Raw genomic sequence first — 23,427 nt, 5'->3', positions numbered from 1 at the left:
TTTCATAACTTTCCGAGATCTACAACTTCTATTTTGATCATTTATTCATCCGACATAGTGGTAGTAACATTGTTCACAAATGTTACATATCTCTCTTATTGTTTATGAAACTATAAGAGAAATATGTAAATTTTGTTAACAATATTATTACCACTTTATCGGATGAAGAAATGACCAAAATAAAACTTGTAGATCTTGATAACTTCTGCAACTTCTATGTTCATGATTTTTTTATCTGAAATCAAATAGTGTTCCAAAATAACGTTTGAAGTTGTTATTTTTTGAAATTCAAAATTCAAATAGATAAAACACGGTCACATGAAAAGATGGATAAAATAATAGTGGTAAGAACACAATAAATTGATAGGGCATGATTTTAGAAATTTTTAGAAAAAAAATCATCAAATTTGAAGTTAGTATGAGGGAGAAAGACTAGTTACAAGTTTTTGTCAGAGATTAAAAAAAGAAATCAGAGTTCTTCAATAATTTCAAATTTTAATTTCAAATAGTATTTTCAAGTAGTAAATGATCTCAACTGAAAAAGTTGTCAACTACAAAATTTCATAACTTTTCGAGATCTACAACTTTCATTTTGATTGTTTCTCCATCCGAGGTCGTTTACAAAATTTAAATTTTAGTGCTTAATTTTTAATACTCGGCGTCTATTCGTAGAGACACTTCAATATTGAGCCGCCCCTACAAATCCGATTTGTAGGGGCGGCTGGATATAGAGCCACTCCTACAAATCCATTTGTAAGGGCGGCTCATTTGTCAACCATTTGTAGGGGCGGCTCAATATAGAGCCGCCCCTACAAAGAAAGCAAGGCGTTACTACAAATCATTTTTGTAGTAGTGGAAGCGGGCCACAATATCATAAGATATGAACTGAATACATGAAACCTTCACGGGAGCATATACGATGGTTTGAAATTTGAGGATATTAGTGTGAACGGCAGGAAAAGAGGGATTACAAACATGAAACCTAAAGATGGTCAACCTTAGTTCTATGAAGCCTAGGTGAATTTTTGAGCATCAACAATCAGAACACATCAAGTTCTATGAAGCTGGTGCAAGCCCAACACTCTCAAACAGAAGTCTTGCAGTTGTTGGTTTACAGATCATAATAAAAGATCTTATGCGATAATATGCACTCCGTGGAAACAGCAGCTGTGGAAACAAAAATATCGTACCTAAAAAGTAACCAACAATTTACTTTAAGTGTCCAGTGGAGTAAAGAACTGGAGCACAAATCATAAAATGTAAATTGAATACATGAGACCTTCACAGGAGCATATACAATGGCTCGAAATATGAGGATATTAGTCTCAGTATCAGCAAAAGAATTAAAAGTCTGACACGAAGGTTCATGTGTGCAGTATAGTAAAAATGGTGGTTACGAAGAGGTGTCATGCTTTAGCCTGTATGGCAGTAACCGTGGTAAAAAATCTGGAAATTTAAATGCTTGTTTCATAGCGCTATCATGTATGGAGCAACTTCATACTGTGGCGATAGCTACTTCATATGGCAAGTGCATGCTGGATATTGGTACCACATGTGAGAACAAATGAAGGTTTTAAGCAGGCCAAATTTGGTGGAACAAATCTATTAACCCAAAAATTGGATACATTATATGGCATGCATAAATATTAGAAGCAAAACAGAAAAGGATTATTTATTAATGAATTCGTTAAAAAGAACACAGATCATTAGCAGCCTGGCGTTTCGCTGTGCACATATCTGAACCATGGACTGCATTTTTTTTTTGTAGTTGTACTGTGCACACATTTGAGCCGTGGACTGCATATTTTTTAAAGTCGTAGTGCTATAGCAACAGCGGCTGTAAAACTTTTCACGGCAGATCAAACCATTGTATCTTTGTTGCTCCAGATTTACCTCAGCCCAAGCTGTTCTTTTCTTACCAGATAATTCGCACCTCCGCGGCCGGCCACAGCTAGCCAGCCGCGCGACCGCTGCTCTGTGACAGCCCGGAGACGTCTTCCCTTCGGCTGCTGCTCTGCGACGGCGAGTCAACGTCCACGGCGCCGGCGACCTGTGACTTCCGGTAGGGATGGGGGATGACTAGGCGGCATTGATGCGACCAAATTCGCCGTTTCCGGTCCGATGAGCTGGCTCCGGCGGCGGCTCCCTAGGGCTTGCAGGAACGATAGCGTGCGGGGAGGCGGGCTGGCGTAGTGCCGATCGCGGCGGTGGGCGAGCGTTGGGGTTGGCGCGGCGGCCGCCTGGAGTTGTGCCGGCGGTGGGCGACCGGCCTTTCCGTGCCGTCGTCTCTGGTTCGTACGTGAATGGGGAAGAACGAAAGAAACGAAAGGATAAAGGGTAAAACAGGAATGCAAATTTGATGGGAATAAAAAACTGATTAAATTTTGGAAGAAATTAGCCAAAGGGCATTTCAACAGGTGTACCCAGTTCCGATTTGATAATGGGGTCTTGATTAGATTGTCTCAAAACTCTAAGTTTTTTCACTCTTTTTCCATCACATTAATTTTTAGACGTATGCATAGAGTATTAAATGTAGATAAAAAAATAACTAATTGCACAGTTTAGTTGTAAATCACGAGACGAATCTTTTGAGCCTAGTTAATCCATAATCGGACAAAGTTTGTCAAATACAAACGAAATATACTGCAGTGTCCAGATTATAAAAATTTACAATCTAAACGAGGCTCAGTTTTGTGGGATAACCAAGGAACGAAACGATAATGGCAAAATTACCATTTTCTCCGCGAGGGCGCTCCGGTCCTGCCACTCCCAGCCCTTCTCCTTCCTGGAGGTGATTGCCATTGCCTCGCCCATCATCAGAATCTGAAATTCAAATCCGAAATTTTTGACAAATTTCGAACAAATTCTGTTGCGAGTTCATTCATCTGTTCTGATTTCTGACCGTACGTGTTGGGGATGATCGAGCAGGAAGGCGAGACGGCGCCGTCAGGAGTGGTGAGCTTGGCGGACTACCTCGGGACGAGTGTGGCGGACCACATCCCGGAGACCCCGAGCAACCTGTCGGAGGAGATGGTGCGGTGCATGGCCGGGGTGTACTGCAGGCTGGCCGATCCGCCGCTGCTGGCGCACCACCGGCCGTCGTCGTCGCCGTCGTCGTCGCTGTTCCCGGCGCCGAGCGCGGTCTCCCCGCAGCAGCACCTCGGCGGCGACGCTGACATGTGGAGCCCCAGCAGCTACTGCGGCAGGAAAGACGGCGCCCAGCTCGACTCCAGGCTCATCAACCCGTTCCGCGTCGAGGGGCTCAAGGAGTTCAGCGGGCCCTACAGCACCATGGTCGAGGTGCCGGCCATCTCCCGCGGCCGCACCAGGCTCTGGGAGGCCGAGGACCTGCTCCAGACGTACAAGTGAGTGATCGAGTCACCATTGGTGTTCGGATAGATGCTGTTCCGAACTTCAGATCAGTGATGGCATGGCGTGTAGTGACATCGATCGGTGTTTGTGCAATGCGATTTCAGGCTGATTCTTTACCGGCTGGAGACTGTGGATCTGAGGCGGATGACGGGCGAGGCGTTCTGGATCAACGTGCACAACGCGCTGGTGATGCATGTAACGTTCTGAACTCTCGATCTCTGAATCCCCAGCCTGACACTGATTGTTGTGTTGTGTCTGCTCGATCGTTTCTCTGACTGAATATGATGCTGATGATCGATCGTCCATGTCCAGGCGTACCTCAAGTATGGCGTCCCGCAGAACCAGCTGAAGAAGCCCAACCTTAATTAGTCACACAATTCCTCCACCTCAACAGAGAGCAACTGGCCGGCAATGGCTGACACGATGCAATGCGACGGATGGTGCTCGTGCAGGCGGAGTGCAAGATCGCCGGGCACGCCATCAACGCGGCGGCCATCCAGGGGTTGGTTCTCGGGTGCAGCACGCACTGCTCCTCCGGACATGTAAGTGCCTCCACCATCACATCCACAGCAACATCATTGGGTCAAGGAACGTGCCTGCAGCGAGGAGCACGATGCCATGTGTTCCTGCTAGTGCTAGGTGCTAACTGAACTCCATGTATTCTGGGTGCTTTTGATCGCAGTGGCTGCGGACTTTGCTGCACTATCCGAGGACGAAGACGAGCCGGGCGAGCAAAGCCGGGAGCGAGGAGTGGCGAGCCTTCGCCGTCCGGCAGCCGGAGCCTCTTCTGCGCTTCGCGCTTTGCTCCGGCAGCCACTCTGCGAACACAAGGTTGACAAGTACTCTGGTGTGTTCGTTTTGTGATGAGTGATTGTCAATGTGATCCACGAAGTAGGTTGAGTGGTGACTAACCCTACCATGGCGAAAGTTATGTGTGCGTCATGTCTTTTGGCTTGTGTTGTGCAGGTGTGGAATTCGGATGCGGTGGTCGACGGCGAGGTGAAGGTCAAGGAGGACGTGCCGTGCCGACAGACCGGGAGCGGTGAAGGACGGACGTGAGGCTTGGACCGAAGGACCCAGAGGCCGAGTGACTAGCCACGGTGGCTGACACTTGGGACATCGACAAGTGCAAGAAGACATGGAGTGACGGTGTTGACCAGGTCAAGACGGCGGACGCGTGAGTCGAGCGAGGCTCAGGAGGACTTGGCGGGCCGGCCGGTCGAGGACGGCGGTGACACACGTCGGATGGCGGGGGACGCGTATGGAGTACGCTACTCGCGGACGGTTTGATGGTTTGGACCTCAAAACCATCGGATGGACGGTTTACGGGTTTGGGCCTCAAAACCCGGGCGGAGGTTCCGAGGAGGGACGGACGGCACGTGGTGGCATCGAGGAGTTTGCGTCGAGGCGAAGCTACTGATGAGAAGGCGCGGTGGCCGTCGGATCAAGATTACACCGGGTTGGACAACAACGCCATTGGGCTTAGCGGTTCAACTCGTTTGTATCCAGGGGCAAAACTGGGAATGTGTAATAGCCCTGTTAAATAGGATGAGGGAGCCCCCATCTCCCTCACCTCTCTCCCATTCTCTTATTCCCTCCTTCCACTTAGGGTTTCTTCTTCTAAGCACTCTTGAGAGAGGTCCTATGAACTAAAAATTCGTGATATATTTTGGTGTGATTTGGTACTGGGAATGGAGGCCCTAACCTCTTTTTGTCCTCTGGATGTGGAAACCTGATGTGTGTTTGTGTTCGTGTTTTTCTTTTTCGCGAGTTACTGTTCACTGGTTTCCCCTTCTTGATTTGTGTTTTTCTGTGTGATTTGTTTGGTCCAGTTGATGCTTTGACGAGTGATGAACAATTCTACCAAGTGATTTGAATCAATTCCACTTGTGCATCAAGATCCAAGCCGATTTTCTTTTTTGGGGGAAAAACTCGTTCTTGCTCAAATCTCTTTGATTTTCAGAGTTACAGTTGAAATTGAGCGATGATTTCTCGGGAATAGCTCACTGATCCTCTTGTGATTTTGCGTACAAAATTTGGAAACAAATCATGGAGTTTGGAGCTGTTTTTCCTTGATTCTTGGGTCGCCCTTGTTTCTGTTTGTAACGCTCGGCCTGCTCGTTTTGTTCTTCCTACTCTGCCTTCAGGTCGACACTTCAATCTGGTGAGGGGAGCAGCGCAGACCCTGCTTGTCTCTATAGCTGCTTCCAGCACATCTCTGGTTTCATTGAATCACCGGTCGAGCATGCTGCGAGGACACTGGTGCAGTCTATTGCTGTGAGCGCCTGGGTGTTCGGTCTCTCTTTCTGTGTTCGTTCTGGGAATCAGTTTCTCGTCAGGGCTACTTGCCTCTACTGCTCGGTCTTGCAGGTGTGTCATCGAGCAGTTGCTTGCCATGAATTTCAGGTGCAAATACCCCGCAGAGCAACAGCTGCTTGCATTTCTTCTCTGTGCAGATCAACTGAAATTTGTAGGTTCTGTCTAGCAGCAAGTGCTTGCTTTGATCGTGACTCTTGCTTCTCCATCTATTATTGTGTTGTCAGCCTCAGCTACAAGGAGTAATCACTGTATGGTCATTTATTTATTTCAAGTCAAGTACAAGTGATTGATCATATTTCCTACAGTGAGCTCATGGTTGTTTTTGTTAGCAACCCAAATGTTGGTCTATTTTTAGAGCTTGCTTCTTCTTCTGTAGCTTAGTTGTTTGAGCTCCATTTCGTGTTTCGTCTGCTGCGTTGGCTTTCTACTGTTCTGAGGAATTTTAGTGGGTACTCTTGTCACTAGTTGGCTTGGATATTTGAGCTCCGGAACTCGTTTGTGCTTGGTGGTGTTTTGGGACAGCGATCGAAAAAGTCTCACGAGAAATTTTACGGCTCCCATTCACCCCCCCTCTGGTCGCCTTTTTCGGTCCTTCAATTGGTATCAGAGCCGGTTAAGGATCATTCCATCTTAATCGGTCCGTGATCCACGAAGGCGACATGGAGCGTGGTTCCGGCAAACCACCGCACTTTGATGGGTCCAACTATCCTTATTGGAAGATCCGCATGTCTGCGCATCTCCAGGGGATTGATTGGCTCGTCTGAGAAATTTGCGAGGATGCTACTTACGTTGTGCTCCCTGTTGCGGCCCGTACCACCCAGGATCACAAGGATCGGCACAATGCAAATAGCAAAGCTCGCAGTGTGCTTTTCTCGAGTCTTTCGCTTTCTGAGTTCGAGCGTGTCTCTGATTGTACTACAGCTCGAGAGATCTGGGTGAGGCTTCAGAGCTATCACGAGGGGACCGCACAGGTCAAGACCAGACTCTACGAGACGTACAAGCGCGAGTACGAGAACTTCTCTCAGTTTGATGGCGAGTCCATCGATGCCATGTTTTCCCGCTTTCAGACTATCGTCAACAAAATGAAAGCGAACAAGGCCAACCTACCTTATAGTGATCATGAGAGGGCGCTCAAGCTTCTCTATGCCCTTGATCGAAAGGTATGGGATGTGAAGGTGTCAGCGATCATCGAGTCGGCCAACTACGACACCCTCACCGTCGACGAGCTTTTCAGCAAGCTCAAGTCCACAGAGATCGACTACCAAACCCAAGCCAAGCTCAAGAATCCTTCTGCACCAACCATGGCTTTGGTCTCAGGTAGTGGTTCAAGTTCATTGACTAACCCTTCACAAGCTTCTTTCTCTTTGTCGTGCTTGATGTCAGTCACAGAGGAGCAGCTGGAGTCTCTTGGGGATGATGAGTTGGCACTCGTCATCAGTCGGTTCTCTCGGTTTCACAACAACCGTTTGAACCGCTGATGCAGTGGTGGCCCAAAGGAGGGATGCTATGGATGTGGAGATCTAGACCACTTTGTCGCGCACTGCCCCAAGAAGAAGCCCTTCACCAACAAGTATGACTCCGGCAAGCGCAAGGATAAGCGTGACTACACCTCCGGCAAGCACAAGGCCAAGGGCGGCTTCGACAAGGAGGCGATCAAGAAGGCATACCGCAGGAAGGCCAAAGCTCAAGAACGCGCCTTCCTCGCCTCCCTCAGCGACCTCGACGATGACTCCGACGATGATCACTCTTCTTCTCCCTCGACCGACGATGAGTCCGAGAAGAAGCGCGAGGACAAGCTCAACGGTCTCTGCTTTGTTGCCGGTGCAAACCGTGGTGGGTTTTGCACTATGGCGGTTGACGGTGGAGCAAAGCTCAAAAAGGACATCGACGTCGACGACGACGAAAATGAGGTACCGCCCACACTTGACTCACTTATGCTTGAGCTTGATACTATGAATGATACATTGATGAGTCAAGATAAGTTGCTTAAGCGTGCTGCCCGCGAGAGAAAAGAGTTTAAGGACCAGCTAGAGGTTGCTTTGAAGGAGTTGGAGCTTGCCAAGAGTGGTGTAGTGGTGTCAGAGGAGGAGGAGTGCGATGAGTGCGCTATACACATGTCTAACCTCTCTGACTTGCAATCCAAGTATGCTGTTTTGCTTGATGAATGTGATGAGCTGAAGTCTTGTTCTGGGTTGCTCGGTGCATGCAAGTCCTGCTCAGGCTTGCAATCTGAGTTGGCAGAGAAGGTTGCCAAACTTGCTGAGTTTGAGAAGGCCAACTCAGATAGCACCACCACTACATGCGTTCGATGTGAAGCTTTGGTGTTGGAGCTTGAGTCCTGCAGGCATGACAAGATGGGAACCGAGGAAGAAAACACACAACTTCGGTCCATCTTGAGCTGGGTGTCGTGCAGTGAGCCTCAGTTGGGCATGATGGTGAGCCAGTTCAGGCGGGGAACTGACTCATCGGGAGTAGGCTTTGCTATAGGTGGGAAGGGTGAGCATGTCTATGGCATGGTTGGTGAACATAGTGGTTTGAACCCAAGTGAGAAACCCACCAACACTCCCAAATTGATCAAGATCCCTCCACCAGAGTTTACCAAGCCTATGATCAAAGATGGTGTGTTTGAAGAACCACCAAAAGCTCCACCATCCAAGCAAGTTTGGGTTCCCAAACCGAACCACTTTCGGAACTCACTCGATACTCTACCCAACATCTCTAGTGCACCCCTTCCTAAAGCCAAAAAGCCTCAGAGAGTGAACCACATCCACAAGAGAGTGAGTCAACCACCATCCAAGAGAAAGGTGAGGTACCACTGTGACTATTGCCATAGAGATGGTCATTTGGCTGAGTTTTGCTTTAGGAGGAAGAGAGATGAGCGGCGCGAGTACGAGTTGAACAACCGGAACATGTACCGTCCTCCCCATGGCGTACATGTACCGCCTGTTTAGAGGCACAGTGTTAGGCCTAGAGGTGCAATGCCTCAAGGTGCTAGGCCTCAGGTGGCGAGACCACGTGGTGGTCATGCCCGGCGTGGCCCAAGTCATGATCTATATGACTCTAGACCTCACGACGGTGGCTTTCAGTCCCACACTCCTAGCGGACCACGTTTTCCCCCACGTGGTGATCGCTTCTCTCCAATGGGACATGGCATGTATGGTGTTTTTCCTAACACTTTTCTAGGGCAAATGACTCAACACTGGTATTCTTCTCATTTCACTAACCCTAGTGTTGTGCCATTTGCTCACCCCCTGTCTTTCTATTGATGCAGAGCGGAGGCCTGGAGAACACGTGGCTTGTTGATTCCGGCTGTTCGTGCCACATGACCGGAAGTTCCAAATGGTTCTCCAGCCTCGACCCCATACAATACAAGGAGTACATCACATTTGGGGACAATAGCAAAGGTAAGGTGCTGTCTCGTGGGACCATTCGGGTCAATGAGTCTTTTATCTTGAAGGACATTGCTTTGGTTTCAAGCCTGCATTTCAATTTGCTCTCTGTTTCGCAACTCCTTCAAGATGGGTTTGAGGTGCGCTTTAAGACTGGATTTTCTCGTGTGCTCGATTCTCAGGGACATCTAGTTTGTCAGATCGTTCCTTTTGGTCGAGTTTTCAGAGCTGATTTCTCTCAGTCTTTCGGTTCTTCTCGCTGTTTGGTTGCCGGATCTTCTTCTGATTTGTGGAAGTGGCATAGGAGACTTGGTCACTTGAGCTTCGATCTCCTAGTGAGGTTGAGTTCTCTTGACATGATCCGAGGATTGCCCAAACTTAAGTTTGAGAAGGATCTGGTATGCCATCCCTGTCGCCATGGAAAGATGGTGGCTGCTTCTCATCCTCCAGTGACTCAGGTCATGACCACGAGACCCGGTGAGCTACTCCATATGGACACTGTTGGTCCGGCTCGGGTTCGGTCAGAGGGAGGGAAGTGGTACGTTCTTGTGATCGTGGATGATTTTTCTCGTTATTCTTGGGTGTTTTTCATGGAGGGCAAGGACGAAGCATTTTCTCATGCTCGTGACTTGATCTTGAGGTTGCAACCTGAGTTACCAAAGAATGCCATACGAGCTATCCGCAGTGACAATGGCACTGAGTTCAAAAACTCTCAGTTTGACACCTTTTGTGCTTCCTTGGGTCTTGAACATCAGTTTTCTTCACCCTATATCCCTCAGTAGAATGGTGTTGTTGAGCGCAAAAATTGGACTTTGGTTGAAATGGCTAGGACGATGCTCGATGAGCATAGGACTCCTAGGCGTTACTGGGCCGAAGCCATCAACACCGCCTGCCATGTTTCAAACCACATTTTTCTTCGTGCTTTCTTGAAGAAGACATCCTATGAGTTGCGGTTTGGGCGTCCACCCAAGGTGAGTCATTTTTGAGTCTTCGGTTGCAGGTGCTTCATTCTTAAGCAAGGTAATCTTGGCAAGTTTGAATCTAGATCTTCGGACGGTATATTTCTCGGTTACGCTTCTCATTCACATGCGTACCGTGTGCTTAATCTTGAGACTAACCGTGTCGTGGAGACTTGTGAAGTCACCTTCGACGAAACCATGCCCTCTTCTGTTTTTGTCTTTGAACATGCAGGTGATGAAGAGATGGGTGACAGCATTTTCATTGAGGATGACGATGACGTCGATTGGGATGATCCCAAGCCATCTCAACCGGCTGCCCCGATCGAGCCAGCTTCGACCACTTCGGCTCACGGCCCTGAGCCCTCCACCTCTACTTCATGGGGTCCGTGCGAGCCGCTTCCTCAATCGACTGAGGAGGCCCCAGCTGTGGATGAGGGGGAGGCGACTTCATCTTTGGGTGCACCTCGACATATCCAGCGACGCCATCCTCCTCAGACCATGATCGGCGACATCGATGAAAGGGTAACGCGTTCCAAGTCTTATCATATTTCCCATTTCGCTCATTCTGCTTTCGTAGCTTCTTTTGAGCCTCGAGATATTGGACACGCACTATCTAATGCCGATTGGGTTAATGCTATGCACGAGGAGTTAGAGAACTTTGAGCGAAACCAAGTGTGGGTTTTAGTTCCACCTCCACCAGAGTGCCACCCCATAGGTACAAAGTGGGTTTACAAGAACAAGCAGAGTGAGGATGGGGTGGTGGTGAGAAACAAGGCGAGATTAGTGGCTCAGGGTTTTTGCCAAAAAGAGGGAATAGACTATGAAGAAACATTTGCTCCTGTTGCTCGTCTAGAAGCCATTAGGATTCTTTTAGCATTTACAGCTTCGAAAGGGTTCAAGCTGTATCAGATGGATGTAAAGAGTGCCTTCTTGAATGGGTACATAGAGGAAGAGGTTTATGTGAGGCAACCCCCTGGCTTTGAAAATCCAAAGTACCCCAACCATGTTTTTAAACTCCACAAAGCCTTGTATGGTTTGAAACAAGCCCCGAGAGCCTGGTATGAGCGTTTAAAAGCTTTCTTGCTTGATAAGGGTTTTAGGATGGGTTCCGTAGATAAGACTTTGTTCCTCCTCAAGCAAGGCACAGACATCCTTTTGGTTCAGATATACGTGGATGATATAATCTTTGGTGGCTCTTCTCATGCTCTTGTTGCCAAGTTTTCAGATACTATGAGCAGGGAATTTGAGATGAGCATGATGGGCGAATTGACTTTCTTCCTTGGGCTGCAAATCAAGCAAACTCGTGAGGGGACGTTCGTGCACCAAGGCAAGTACACCAAGGACGTGCTCAAGAAATTTGATATGGGTGAGGCCAAGCCTCTTTCGACACCCATGTCAACCACGACAGCCCTGGATGAGGACAAGGAGGGAGAAGCTGTGGACCAGAAGGAATACCGAAGCATGATCAGGTCCCTGCTGTACCTAACGGCGACGAGACCGGACATCCAGTTTGCAGTCTGCTTGTGCGCGCGCTTTCAGTCTTCGCCGCGCACGTCTCATCGTCAAGCCATCAAGCGGATCCTCAGGTACCTTCATTTCACACCCAAGTTTGGTCTTTGGTTTTCAGCTTCCTCCTCTCTTTCTCTTTGTGGGTATTCTGATGCGGATTATGCTGGTTGTCGTGTTGAGAGGAAGTCCACTTCGGGGACTTGTTAGTTTCTTGGATCTTCTCTTGTGTCTTGGTCTTCTCGCAAGCAGTCTAGCGTCGCCCAATCCACCACAGAAGCTGAGTATGTTGCTGCTGCTGCTTGTTGTTCCCAATTGCTTTGGATGATAGCTACTCTGAGAGACTTTGGGTTAGAGTTTAGGCGAGTGCCTTTGTTTTGTGACAGCACCAGTGCCATAAGTGTAGCCAAAAACCCAGTCCTTCACTCAAAGACAAAGCACATTGAAGTTCGTTTTCACTTCTTGCGTGACCACTATGAGAAAGGTGATATCGATCTACACCACATTGATACCCAAAACCAGCTCGCATATATCTTCACCAAACCACTTGACCAAGCCCAGTTTGCTCGCTTGCGAGGGGAGCTTGGAGTTTGTTTCCCTTTTTAGAGGAGGGAAACTTTGGTTGTTGTATTCTAGTTTGCTTTTCTTTGTAGTTTAGCCTTTGTTTTTGTTTTTATATCATACTTGCATATCATATCATCATGTATCATATTGCATCCTGAGCTTTATCCTTATAGTAGCTAGATTGACACTATGCTCTTGTTGGGGATGTTATGGATATACATGATGTGCTTTTGGCTTAGGCTCCTCTTGATCAATTGATGCATGTTATGAGCTAAGCTTGTTTTCCAAACTGTGAACTTGATTAAAACTTATTGAAACATGAAATGTGTTCACCACTACTTGTGGCACTAGCATGTGTAGAATGTGTCGAGATCTTTTACTTGCTTCATATATATGCTTAGTTGCTACGGCTCATACCTTGAGTTACACACTTGCTTGAGAAACTTGAATTTGTGCGAAAACTTGAAAATCAAACTAAGTGATTTGAAAAGATCGGGATGGGTCTGTACTATCCTATGTTAGAGTATCGAGACAGCTCCAAATTGCACTCATTGGTGAACTTGAGCTCTGTAATGGATACCGAGATCATTGTCTTAAGCTTCTGATTGTCTTTGGCATAGGCTTGACATGGTCGCTAAGTCAGGTTTTGATGGCACAGATAACCTCCCACACACAATTGTCTGACAAACTTTGGTAATAAGCTGCATAACTCCGATAAATTTCAATTGGTGTCTAAAATTTGATCAAACCACAAGTTTGTCTCATGACATGATGTGTGAACTTTGTTTGGGGTAGTTCACTTTGCATACATGTGTAGCACAAGGTCGATCTCCTGTCTACTTTTGCTATGTGCTCCCTTGGTGGTGAACACTCTTTTAAAATTGCTCAAACTTGATCAAAATTGCTTAAATGCCATATTTCGTCTCATTTGGTCAATTTGAGCATTTGCTAGCACTTGTATGTGTTGCTATATATACATGACAGCATCAACTAGAGCCTCTTTTCAATCTACTTACTATAATCTTGAAGCTTCTGCATTCGTGCATTTCTGCATTCATAGCATGATTTGAGGGGGAGATGCAATCTTTGGGCTCTAGCTTGATAAGTGCATGTGTCAACAAGGGGGAGAAGTTTTCCACACTCACAATGACACAAGGGGAAGAAACTTCCAATTTCACTTAAAGTTGAGAGATATGCATTCATTTGAGAGAGATTGCACTTGTTCAGGGGGAGTTGCATTTGAGGTGTTTTGCTAGATGTGTTGAGCCTTTGCCTCTTTTGGAGGGTCTAGCAATTTTTTGGTTTTTCGAGCTTTGCTAGTGGTGTTGAGCCCGTTGCCTCTTCTTGAGGGCTAGCTTTGTTTCACTTGGTTGCGTCGAGCCGTTGCCCATGTCTTTGGGGACCAAGTTTTGCTCATTTTCAAATGACCCGGTTCTTGGCTTTTCTTTGGCTTTTGGTCATTTGGGTGAGTTCTTTCTTTTCTCTTCTTCTTCTTTTTCTTTTGCTCAAGCTGTTCGTGTATTGGTGTTGACAATGCACTCATCAAGGGGGAGATTGCGAACACAAGGTTGACAAGTACCCTTATGTGTTTGTTTTGTGATGAGTGATTGTCAATGTGATCCACGAAGTAGGTTGAGTGGTGACTAACCCTACCATGGCGAAAGCTATGTGTGCATCATGTCTTTTGGCTTGTATTGTGTAGGTGTGGAGCTCGGATGTGGTGGTCGACGGCGAGGTGAAGGTCAAGGAGGACGTGCCGTGCCGACAGACCGGGAGCGGTGAAGGACGGATGTGAGGCTTGGACCGAAGGACCCAGAGGCCGGGTGACTAGCCACGGTGGCTGACACTTGGGATATCGACAAGTGCAAGAAGACATGGAGTGACGGTGTTGACCGGGTCAAGACGGCGGACGCGTGAGTCGAGCGAGGCTCAGGAGGACTTGGCGGGCCGGCCGGTCGAGGACGGCGGTGACACGCGTCGGATGGCGGGGGACGCGTATGGAGTACGCTACTCGCGAACGGTTTGATGGTTTGGACCTCAAAACCATCGGATGGACGGTTTACGGGTTTGGGCCTCAAAACCCGGGCGGAGGTTCCGAGGAGGAACGGACGGCACGTGGTGGCATCGAGGAGTTCGCGTCGAGGCAAAGCTACTGATGAGAAGGCGTGGTGGCCGTCGGATCAAGATTACACCGGGTTGGACAACAACGCCATTGGGCTTAGCGGTTCAACTCGTTTGTATCCAGGGGCAAAACTGGGAATGTGTAATAGCCCTGTTAAATAGGATGAGGGAGCCCCCATCTCCCTCACCTCTCTCCCATTCTCTTATTCCCTCCTTCCACCTAGGGTTTCTTCTTCTAAGCACTCTTGAGAGAGGTCCCATGAACTAAAAATTCGTGATATATTTTGGTGTGATTTGGTACTGGGAATGGAGGCCCTAACCTCTTTTTGTCCTATGGATGTGGAAACCTGATGTGTGTTCGTGTTTTTCTTTTTTGCGAGTTACTGTTCACCGGTTTCCCCTTCTTGATTTGTGTTTTTCTGTGTGATTTGTTTGGTCCAGTTGATGCTTTGACGAGTGATGAACAATTCTACCAAGTGATTTGAATCAATTCCACTTGTGCATCAAGATCCAAGCCGATTTTCTTTTTTGGGGGAAAAACTCGTTCTTGCTCAAATCTCTTTGATTTTCAGAGTTACAGTTGAAATTGAGCGATGATTTCTCGGGAATAGCTCACTGATCCTCTTGTGATTTTGCGTACAAAATTTGGGAACAAATCATGGAGTTTGGAGCTATTTTTCCTTGATTCTTGGGTCACCCTTGTTTCTGTTCGTAACGCTCGGCCTGCTCGTTTTGTTCTTCCTACTCTGCCTTCAGGTCGACACTTCAATCTGGTGAGGGGAGCAGCGCAGACCCTGCTTGTCCCTGTAGCTGCTTCCAGCACATCTCTGGTTTCATTGAATCACCGGTCGAGCATGCTGCGAGGACACTGGTGCAGTCTGTTGCTGTGAGCGCCTGGGTGTTCGGTCTCTCTTTCTGTGTTCGTTCTGGGAATTAGTTTCTCGTCAGGGCTACTTGCCTCTACTGCTCGGTCTTGCAGGTGTGTCATCGAGCAGTTGCTTGCTATGAATTTCAGGTGCAAATACCCCGCAGAGCAACAGCTGCTTGCATTTCTTCTCTGTGCAGATCAACTGAAATTTGTAGGTTCTGTCTAGCAGCAAGTGCTTGCTTTGATCGTGACTCTTGCTTCTCCATCTATTATTGTGTTGTCAGCCTCAGCTACAAGGAGTAATCACTGTATGGTCATTTATTTATTTCAAGTCAAGTACAAGTGATTGCTCATATTTCCTACAGTGAGCTCATGCTTGTTTTTGTTAGCAACCCAAATGTTGGTCTATTTTTAGAGCTTGCTTCTTCTTCTGTAGCTTAGTTGTTTGAGCTCCATTTCGTGTTTCGTCTGCTGCGTTGGCTTTCTACTGTTCTGAGGAATTTTAGTGGGTACTCTTGTCACTAGTTGGCTTGGATATTTGAGCTCCAGAACTCGTTTGTGCTTGGTGGTGTTTTGGGACAGCGATCGAAAAAGTCTCACGAGAAATTTTACGGCTCCCATTCACCCCCCTCTGGTCGCCTTTTTCGGTCCTTCACACTCCGATCCCGCAGTGAGAACCAAGGACCACGCCTCGCTCTCCGATCATGTCTGTCTTTTTTGCCCCCTCTTTTCTTCTTTTTTTGGTGCACAAAAGTGCAAACACACAAAAGCTCTGAGTGTCGATCTAGAATTTTATAAACAAGAAGAGACCAGAGATGGCTGACAGAATCGAACATAAAGCCTTGAAACCATGGATTATTACTACTTACAATGGACAGTTTGGTTCCTGGGAACTCTCAAACATGATTGAGCATGGCAACAACGGATCACCTAGTACTAGGAGCGTATGAATCGAGTAGCCATGTAGAGATGTTTCTGAAAGTGACAAAAGCTGCAAGGTGAACTAGAACCTGTCAGTCACCTGTGGACTGTGGCGCCATGGATTGGATGGACGAACACAATGATGAAAGGAGCTTTACAAAGTATATCTCTACTTTTGTATCCTTTCCTTGGTACATGTATGCTGTAGTACCTACTACCACCATGCAAGAATGTTCATGCTGTTGTTCATCGAAGTAGTCGACGGTCGACGCATCATTATACTGTCTGTTTCTTTTGCATGTTCAGAGTCCAGTTTGGAGCTCGCACTGACAGGAAAGAAGGATGTTCTTCATGCTTGTGTTGTGTTCTATGGCGTGCAGGTGCGGGTGTACTTCCCGAAGCGGCTGGCGCAGCAGCTGGAGGCGGCGCGGGAGGGGTACGTCCGCGCCACGGCGGGGGTGTGGAAGGACCACCGGGTGCTGCTGCCCAAGCTGCTGGACGCCTACGCCCGGGACGCCGGCCTCTCGCCCGACCGCCTCCTCGACGCCGTGCAGCGATGCCTCCCGGAGACGCTGCGGACGGTGGTGCAGCGCTGCCGCCGCGGCGACGGCAGGTCCGCAGGCAAGGTCGTCGAGTGGGTGCCTCACCGGCAGAGCTTCCGGTACCTGCTCGCCAGGGACCTCGCCTTCCCGCACCTCAGCTAGCTAGCTAGCTGCTCGTCGTGAAGCTGATTCGACAGAGATTAGTTAATTGGTAGTTGTGGTCATGTGGTGGGTGGAATGTGTTGATAGATTTGGTTCTAGGATGATGATGATGATTGCGTCCATGATCCATTGTTAGGCATGGGTATTCTTCGTCTTAATTTGCGTGTGTGAGAAACTCGCTGTAAAGAGATGACAGAGTTTGTAGATATACACAAATGAAAGAGATGACAAAGTTTGTACTACTTTATTGTACAAGTGAGTGAGGCAACGCTAATGCGCAGCGCCTCCTAGAGCAGGAGCAGCTCTTCATGAAAGTCACTCCTCCTCAACAAATATCACTTTATTTACATAAATAGAAGCTGATAGCTAAAAAACCCACACTTTCTATTCAATCCCCACTAAAATTACTCCAAAATCATTTCCCACTTGTTTCTCCTCAAGAATCACTCCATAAGAGAATCAGGTAGCTAGAGCTAAAAATTAAGGATAAAACTCTAAGACGCTTGGATCATAGGGCCAACAACTAGCTACATTCTTTTCTAAAAAAAGAAAAAGCATCACTAATTGCATTGCACTAGGAAAAAAAATTCTAGAAAAGGAAATTAAAAAAGAAAGACAACATCCTTACGGGCCTCCGTGCAAAGAAGGTCCAACCCACCTTGACCTTCCGTAGGAGTGGGCCAGCCCAATTTCCATAAAAAGATTAACATGACCAAGCCCAAAGAACGCCTCTTTGGCAACAACATTAAGGGAGAAAAGTGCTCTCGTACAAGTGCGAACTCGCCGCTCCGCACCCATAGCCGTTGGCTACCTAGGTAATGGCAGCCTTCCAGCAGGCGTTTCAGGAGCCGCTCGACTTCGCAAAAAGACCCACACTTCGGGCATTTTTGAAGGTTGACCTAGGAGGGGTCAAGTGTGTATTCGAGGAGGCTTGCTAGTTCGGTCGGCCCCCTTTGTTGCGTTTAGTGATGCCTTTTTGTCGTAAAACATTCATGTAAATTAAGTTGCATCCTAGTTCTGCGGGTTGCTTTGGGGTTCCATCCCTCCTACCACGATAATTTATGGATTATTTGGGAGTGTTGTAACCAATCAAACTCTTCTTTTACTTAATGAAATACAATCGTGAAGACGAGCATTAAGGCCCTGTTTGGATCCTTGGAATTGAATTCATTTTAATAATCATAATTTAGACACATATTAATTAAGCTAATATGATTGTATATTGATTATTTTTGTATATTATTGTTGAATATACGAAAGAGATACTTATGTGTTGCTTTTCTACCGTAGGGAGCGAGTTGAAGAGTATATTATAAGTTACAAAGTAGAAACATAGAATGGTGATCTATAGAGATAATTTTCATCTCCCACCCTATGAATGAGATAGGCTTATATGGAAACTTTGAAAGTGTGGTGGAATGTCAAATAGCCTAATTTATTAAGTACTCCATCCATTCCAAATTATAAGTCGCTTTGACTTTTTTGGTAAATTCATTTTGCTATGCATTTAGATATAATAATATGTCTAGATACATAATAAAATGGATGAATGAAAAAAGTCAAAGCGACTTAAAATTTGGAACGGAGGGAGTAGATTTTAATTGCTTCAAATGAAAGGATCCAAACGGCCCCTAAAGGATTCTTTGACAGCGTCTCTTAGAGGAGCAAAAATCCCTCGTCCCACAAAAATAGTAAAAAGTCACAATTCTAATAAGTATTAGACACGAATCACTATTAGGGCCCCATATGAAACATGGGATTTTTTTTTCCCGTTCCTGCGCTTTTCCTGTGAAAAGTGAACTGAATCTTGTGTAATTTCTATGAAATTCTTGCGTTCCAAAGGGGGCCTAAATCTGCGCCTACCAGGATTACTTTCCTGCCTACCTAGTCACCTTGCTCCACCACAGAAGTAACTTCATGAGATAATCTTGTAGCGGGAGGTAGGGATCAAGGGGTGAAACTCTAACAAACAAACAAACCCTAACAACATTCTTTCCTTAAAAAACACAACTAATTGCATTCCACAGTTTCCTACAAAACGAAATAAAGAAAAAGAAAGGTAGCATTGAGCCTCCTTGCAAAAAGGGTCCAGCCCACCCCGACTTTCCGTAAGTAGGCCAGCCCAATTTCACTAACAAGATTAACAGGCCCAAGCCCATAGAACGCAAGTCACACAACACACGCTGACGGCGGGCCCCGCCGGCAGCGGATACGCCTCAGCCTCGGCGTCTCCACAGCCACGAACACGGCATCAGCCGGCCGAGGCGAGAGAGCCGCGCGCACCCCGCGACGAAGGCGGCGCAGACCACCCACCAGGCCACCACCACCAGTCCACCACCACAGCGCACGCGCCGCTGCCGCGAGCCTGGGGGGGGGGGGGGGGGGGGGGGGGGTTTGCTAGGGTTTTGTTTCACCAACCCCAGCGGCGGAGCGCGGAGGTGGCGACGGCGGAGATGGAGGGGGAGGAGATTGGCCTCGTCCTCTCCCGCGCCTCGGACCTCCGCACTAGGATATCGGCCTGCGCCGCCGCCGCGGGGGCGGGGGCGCCGTGTCCGCGGCGGGACGCCGAGGAGGCGGTGAAGCGGCTGGGCGCGGCGGGGGACGAGGAGGAGGAGGAGGCGGAGGAGGTGGAGGTGGAGGTGGAGAGCCTGGTCGGCATCAGCGACGCGCTCGAGTCGCTCGAGCGGCAGCTAGCCGCCCTGCAGGTCTGTGGATTGACTAATCACCCAGTCGTTGCTTTCTGCTGCGGTTGGTGGATTTTTATGGTAACTCATGGCTGATTTTGTAGCGCCTTTTCTGTTTGGATTTGGAAACTAATCTCTTCTGATCCTGAATTAATGCTATCGAAACAGGGCAGGGCATAGTGGCAAGTGGCATACTGCCCCCATTTTTTTCCTGCGTCAGCATGCTATCTCGAACAAGGATAAAAACATACCAAATGTAGGTGCAGGGCATTAGTGGACTAACCGTGTGCTGGCTCGTAGGATGATGTTTCAGTTTGCTCCAGTTCATGAGCTTGTGTTTTTTTTTCCTGGGCAATGAAATTGCCTGCCATTACTAGTAGCAGATAGGAGTTGTCATGCAGTCAACTAAACATTTCCATTCCTAGTTCTATCAAACTGTGAAATTTGCTCTAATGTGCGTTGAGCATGAGCTTGCATTTATTTTCTGGCAAGGAAATTGCCTGCCGTTAATGGTAGGGATAAGAGTTGTCATGCAGCAACTAGATCTATCGTTTATTAGTTGTATTGAACTGTAAGATTCAGGCATTCAGCTCGGTTCTGCGGTCTGCCCAGTCTTGCTAGTACTAATCGGATCCTTTTAGCTCCTGTCTTTCACAAATACTAGTAGGACCTTTTTTTTATGATAACATTCTTGCCAGAAATTTGGGCAAGGTACAGAAAGGGGCATAATAATTGTAACGTGTGCTTTCATTACTAGTGTTGCTTGTTAGTCAATTGTTTATGTGAGATTTAAAACAGATCGTAATTTACTTTGCTATGTTCTGTTTATTGCACCAAGTGCGAGGTCACACTGGTGAGGTACTGGCTGTGATAATTGAGGGTATGTTGTTTCCTGTTACTGGTTGTGTGGATTATATATAACTTAAATGTTTGTGTTGAGACTATTTCTAAATTATTATCTACTGCATTGTTAACGCCTTAACAAAATTCCACTGCCAGGACCTCCAGCACCAACAAAGATACGAACGGGAAACCATCTTGAGCCAGATCGACCGAAGCCGGAGATCCCTGCTAACCAAGCTCAAAGAATACAAGGGGCAGGACTGCGAGGTAATCCATGAGGCTGCTGCTTTTGCTGGTGAGAAAATAGAGCATGACGATGGTCTCATCCTGCCTCCGTACTCGAACCACGTCACCAACTCGTTCGTGCTCGACGACCTGTACCCTCTGAGCTACATGTCCAAGTCCAAGCGCTTGCACAACGGATTGGGCTCCGACGGAACGGCGCAAGACGGCACGAGAACAAATGGGCTGGGGAGCAGGAATACTGGGACCTCGAAACGCAGCTCGGGAGGAGGGACCGGAGCCTTCATCGGATGGGTGGCTAAGACGGCGGTCATGGTCGTGGGCGCCGTGTCCATCATGAAGGCTGCTGGCTACGAGCCCGTGATGGGGCGGAACAGCATCAAGCTGGACATCGTGGGTCTGTTTGGTGGTGGTGGTAAGCAGGCGACCGGCAGAGAAGAGCGGAGCGCTCCTCTGCGTTGCCCTCCTGGCAAAGTGATGGTGCTCGAGAATGGCAGGGCACACTGCGTCGTGAAGGAAAGAGTGGAGGTGCCTTTCGATGCTGTCCTGGCACCGCCAAGTTCAAGGTACGGTTTAGGCTGAAATCCACGTGTGTGAATAGTAGGATGTAGGTCATCTGTGCTGTGGGAGTGTTACTTAGTAGCTGGGGAATGGTTCTTTGTAAGACGTATTGCTGGGAGCTGTCTTTCTTTGTTTTGTCTGCGTTTGGCGCTGAACATGGGCAGCGTGGAGATGTTGAAGCTATGTATCATGGAAATAAACCCATCTGCTCTCACACTGTCGTTGTGCTGCTCTGGCCCCCCCATGTAGTTTACTCTGCTGCCCTGCAATGGCAAAAGCTCTCTTTCTCATGCCAACCTCCTCCTTAGCTCTCGAAGCCACTTGCTGAGCGGTTTGAAAAACATTCTAAAAAAAAATCCTACATGTTCTCTTTCCATAGTTCCATAAGACGTAGATAACCATATCGCTGAAGATCTGTCTTTAATCTTTTGGGGCCTTTTGGGGAGGGTTCCGATATCATGATGGATCAGCTGCACATCAGAGTGCTCTCAAGTCAAGACTTGGTTCCAATGCAAGTCGATTGGGCAAAAATTGCAGAACAAACATAAGTGTGTAGACCCGGGTCTAGAGGTCCTTTACACATGACTTTGAGTTTTCCTGATGCGGCCGTCCTCTGAATTGCAAGCCAGACTGCCAGACTGCTGAAGGACTACGTGCAGAACAATACGATCTCCCCATCCCATTCCCACAGGATGCTCATGCTGTGGCTGTGCTCTACAGGCCAAGGTACATTATGGGATGTATGCTTTGCTGGAGTGAAGTCCTCTCGTTTCTACCTGATTGGCCCGTTCCGGGTGGATTGTTGTGGCCCGTTTCCAATCCGGATGTGAATAAGAATGTGCGTTCGTTTCGGCCCGGCCTGAAACCAAAACTGGCCCGGAACCAAAATTGGCATCGCTTCTCCCTGTCTCCACGGTCCAGAACGGAACCGGACCTCCTGCCTCCGGATCGGTGCCGGCTCCTAGAAGCGACGCGACTGACTCGAGCAGCAGAGGCGACGGCGACCCTACGTCCTTCCCCTTCCTCCTTCTTGCCGGTGATCCCCTTGATCTCCCCTTCTCCCCCCTTCGTCTGGACATGTATTTTAGGGTTCTTGATTTGGTTCTTGCGCGTCTCTTCTTGGATCCGGAGTATTTGGGATATTTGGGTGCCGTTCGAGGTACACGGGGAGGCCAGGACGTGCGGAGTAGAGCTCGTGTTGAAGATGTCCGCCTGCAGCGATGAGATGCTGCTCTCGAAGGAGTCGTCGACTAGTGGTCCATGCTAGCTAGCTGCTGCTTTGTGTGTGTTCTTAGTGAGATCTCAGGAGATGAAATTAAAGGGCAGTAACCTTACTAGCATCTCTGTCAAACAAAGGAAGTGCACCATATAATCTACAGTTTAAATACTTTACCTGTGTGCCTTGCATTAATTTTAATGTTCATCAGTCCTGTCAGTGTTTCCCTTTATTTTGGACAAGATTTATCTTTTTCTGTGCCTCTGAATTATGCTGTGCTACTGTGCTATATATAAATACTGTCAGTCTCCGGAGCTTTTTTATCATGTCTCCAAGTCTCCAGAGCTTTTTTCTATATATAAATACTTGTGCTATATACAACTGCACAAGTATATATATTATCTACTATTCACCCACAGAAAGTTTTTTTCTTGAGAACTTGATTATACCAGAAGACCGCTTTCTAGTTGTCATCACTATATTTGTTCTCTTTAAACTTGAATTTCATATGAGAAAAGACCTCTTTTTATAGCTATTTTCTTGTTATCGTGTAGGTCATTTGGTTCAAGGTACTTACAATCTCACTTTCTGTAGAGGATCAATACTAGGGTACCCGAAGAGGAGAAGCTAATGGTCATCAACATTCAGCTTGTTCGCTTGTTGGTTTCAGCCAGGGCTTATCAGCCATCCAACAGTGTTTTCTCTCACAACAAACCAGCACCAGTCGGGCTTTTCAGCTCAGAAACCAACCAGCGAACAGGCTCATTGATTCATCCGAGCAGTCAAGAGTGCGACTACAGCTCCAACCGACCCCAGGTGCGTGGGCTCCGCCTCGCCCGACCTCTGGGGGTGGGCTCCGCCTCGCCTGACCTCTGGGTCAGGGGGCCCGCCTCGCCCGACCTTTGGGTCGGGGGCTCCATCTCGTCCGACCCCGACGCCGTGGGCTCCACCTCGTCCGACCCCAAGGCCGCGAGCTCCGCCTCGCCCGACCCCGAGGCCGCGGGCTCCGCCTCGCCCGACCCTTGGGTTTGTGCTCCGTCTCGCCTGACCCCTTGGGTACGGGCTCCGTCTCGCCCGATGGGGACCCATACCGTCGCCAACCACTCTAGGTCTGAAAGGATCAAGGTGCCCAAGAGGGGGGGGGGTGAATTGGGCTA

The 23,427-nt window shown here is 48.0% G+C and overlaps 2 protein-coding genes across 2 annotated transcripts; both read left to right on the top strand.

Moving 5' to 3' along the window:
- The first annotated feature begins 1,480 nt into the window (after positions 1-1,480).
- LOC136547952 (uncharacterized) lies at positions 1,481-16,723 on the top strand. The gene is made up of 9 exons (XM_066539629.1): positions 1,481-1,554; positions 2,650-2,791; positions 2,929-3,365; positions 3,477-3,567; positions 3,685-3,733; positions 3,814-3,914; positions 4,055-4,192; positions 10,457-10,465; positions 16,400-16,723. Exons 1-9 carry the CDS (start codon positions 1,481-1,483, stop codon positions 16,721-16,723), a joined length of 1,365 nt encoding a protein of 454 aa, XP_066395726.1.
- A 2,391-nt stretch (positions 16,724-19,114) lies between these two features.
- On the top strand, positions 19,115-21,256 carry LOC136550836 (plastid division protein PDV2-like). The gene is made up of 2 exons (XM_066542431.1): positions 19,115-19,428; positions 20,407-21,256. Exons 1-2 carry the CDS (start codon positions 19,177-19,179, stop codon positions 21,073-21,075), a joined length of 921 nt encoding a protein of 306 aa, XP_066398528.1. The 5' UTR covers positions 19,115-19,176; the 3' UTR covers positions 21,076-21,256.
- Positions 21,257-23,427: the final 2,171 nt, after the last annotated feature.

This window comes from Miscanthus floridulus, chromosome 4 (genome assembly GCF_019320115.1).
Source record: "Miscanthus floridulus cultivar M001 chromosome 4, ASM1932011v1, whole genome shotgun sequence".
NCBI lineage: Eukaryota > Viridiplantae > Streptophyta > Magnoliopsida > Poales > Poaceae > Miscanthus > Miscanthus floridulus.
This window is presented reverse-complemented; position numbering and strand designations above follow the sequence as displayed.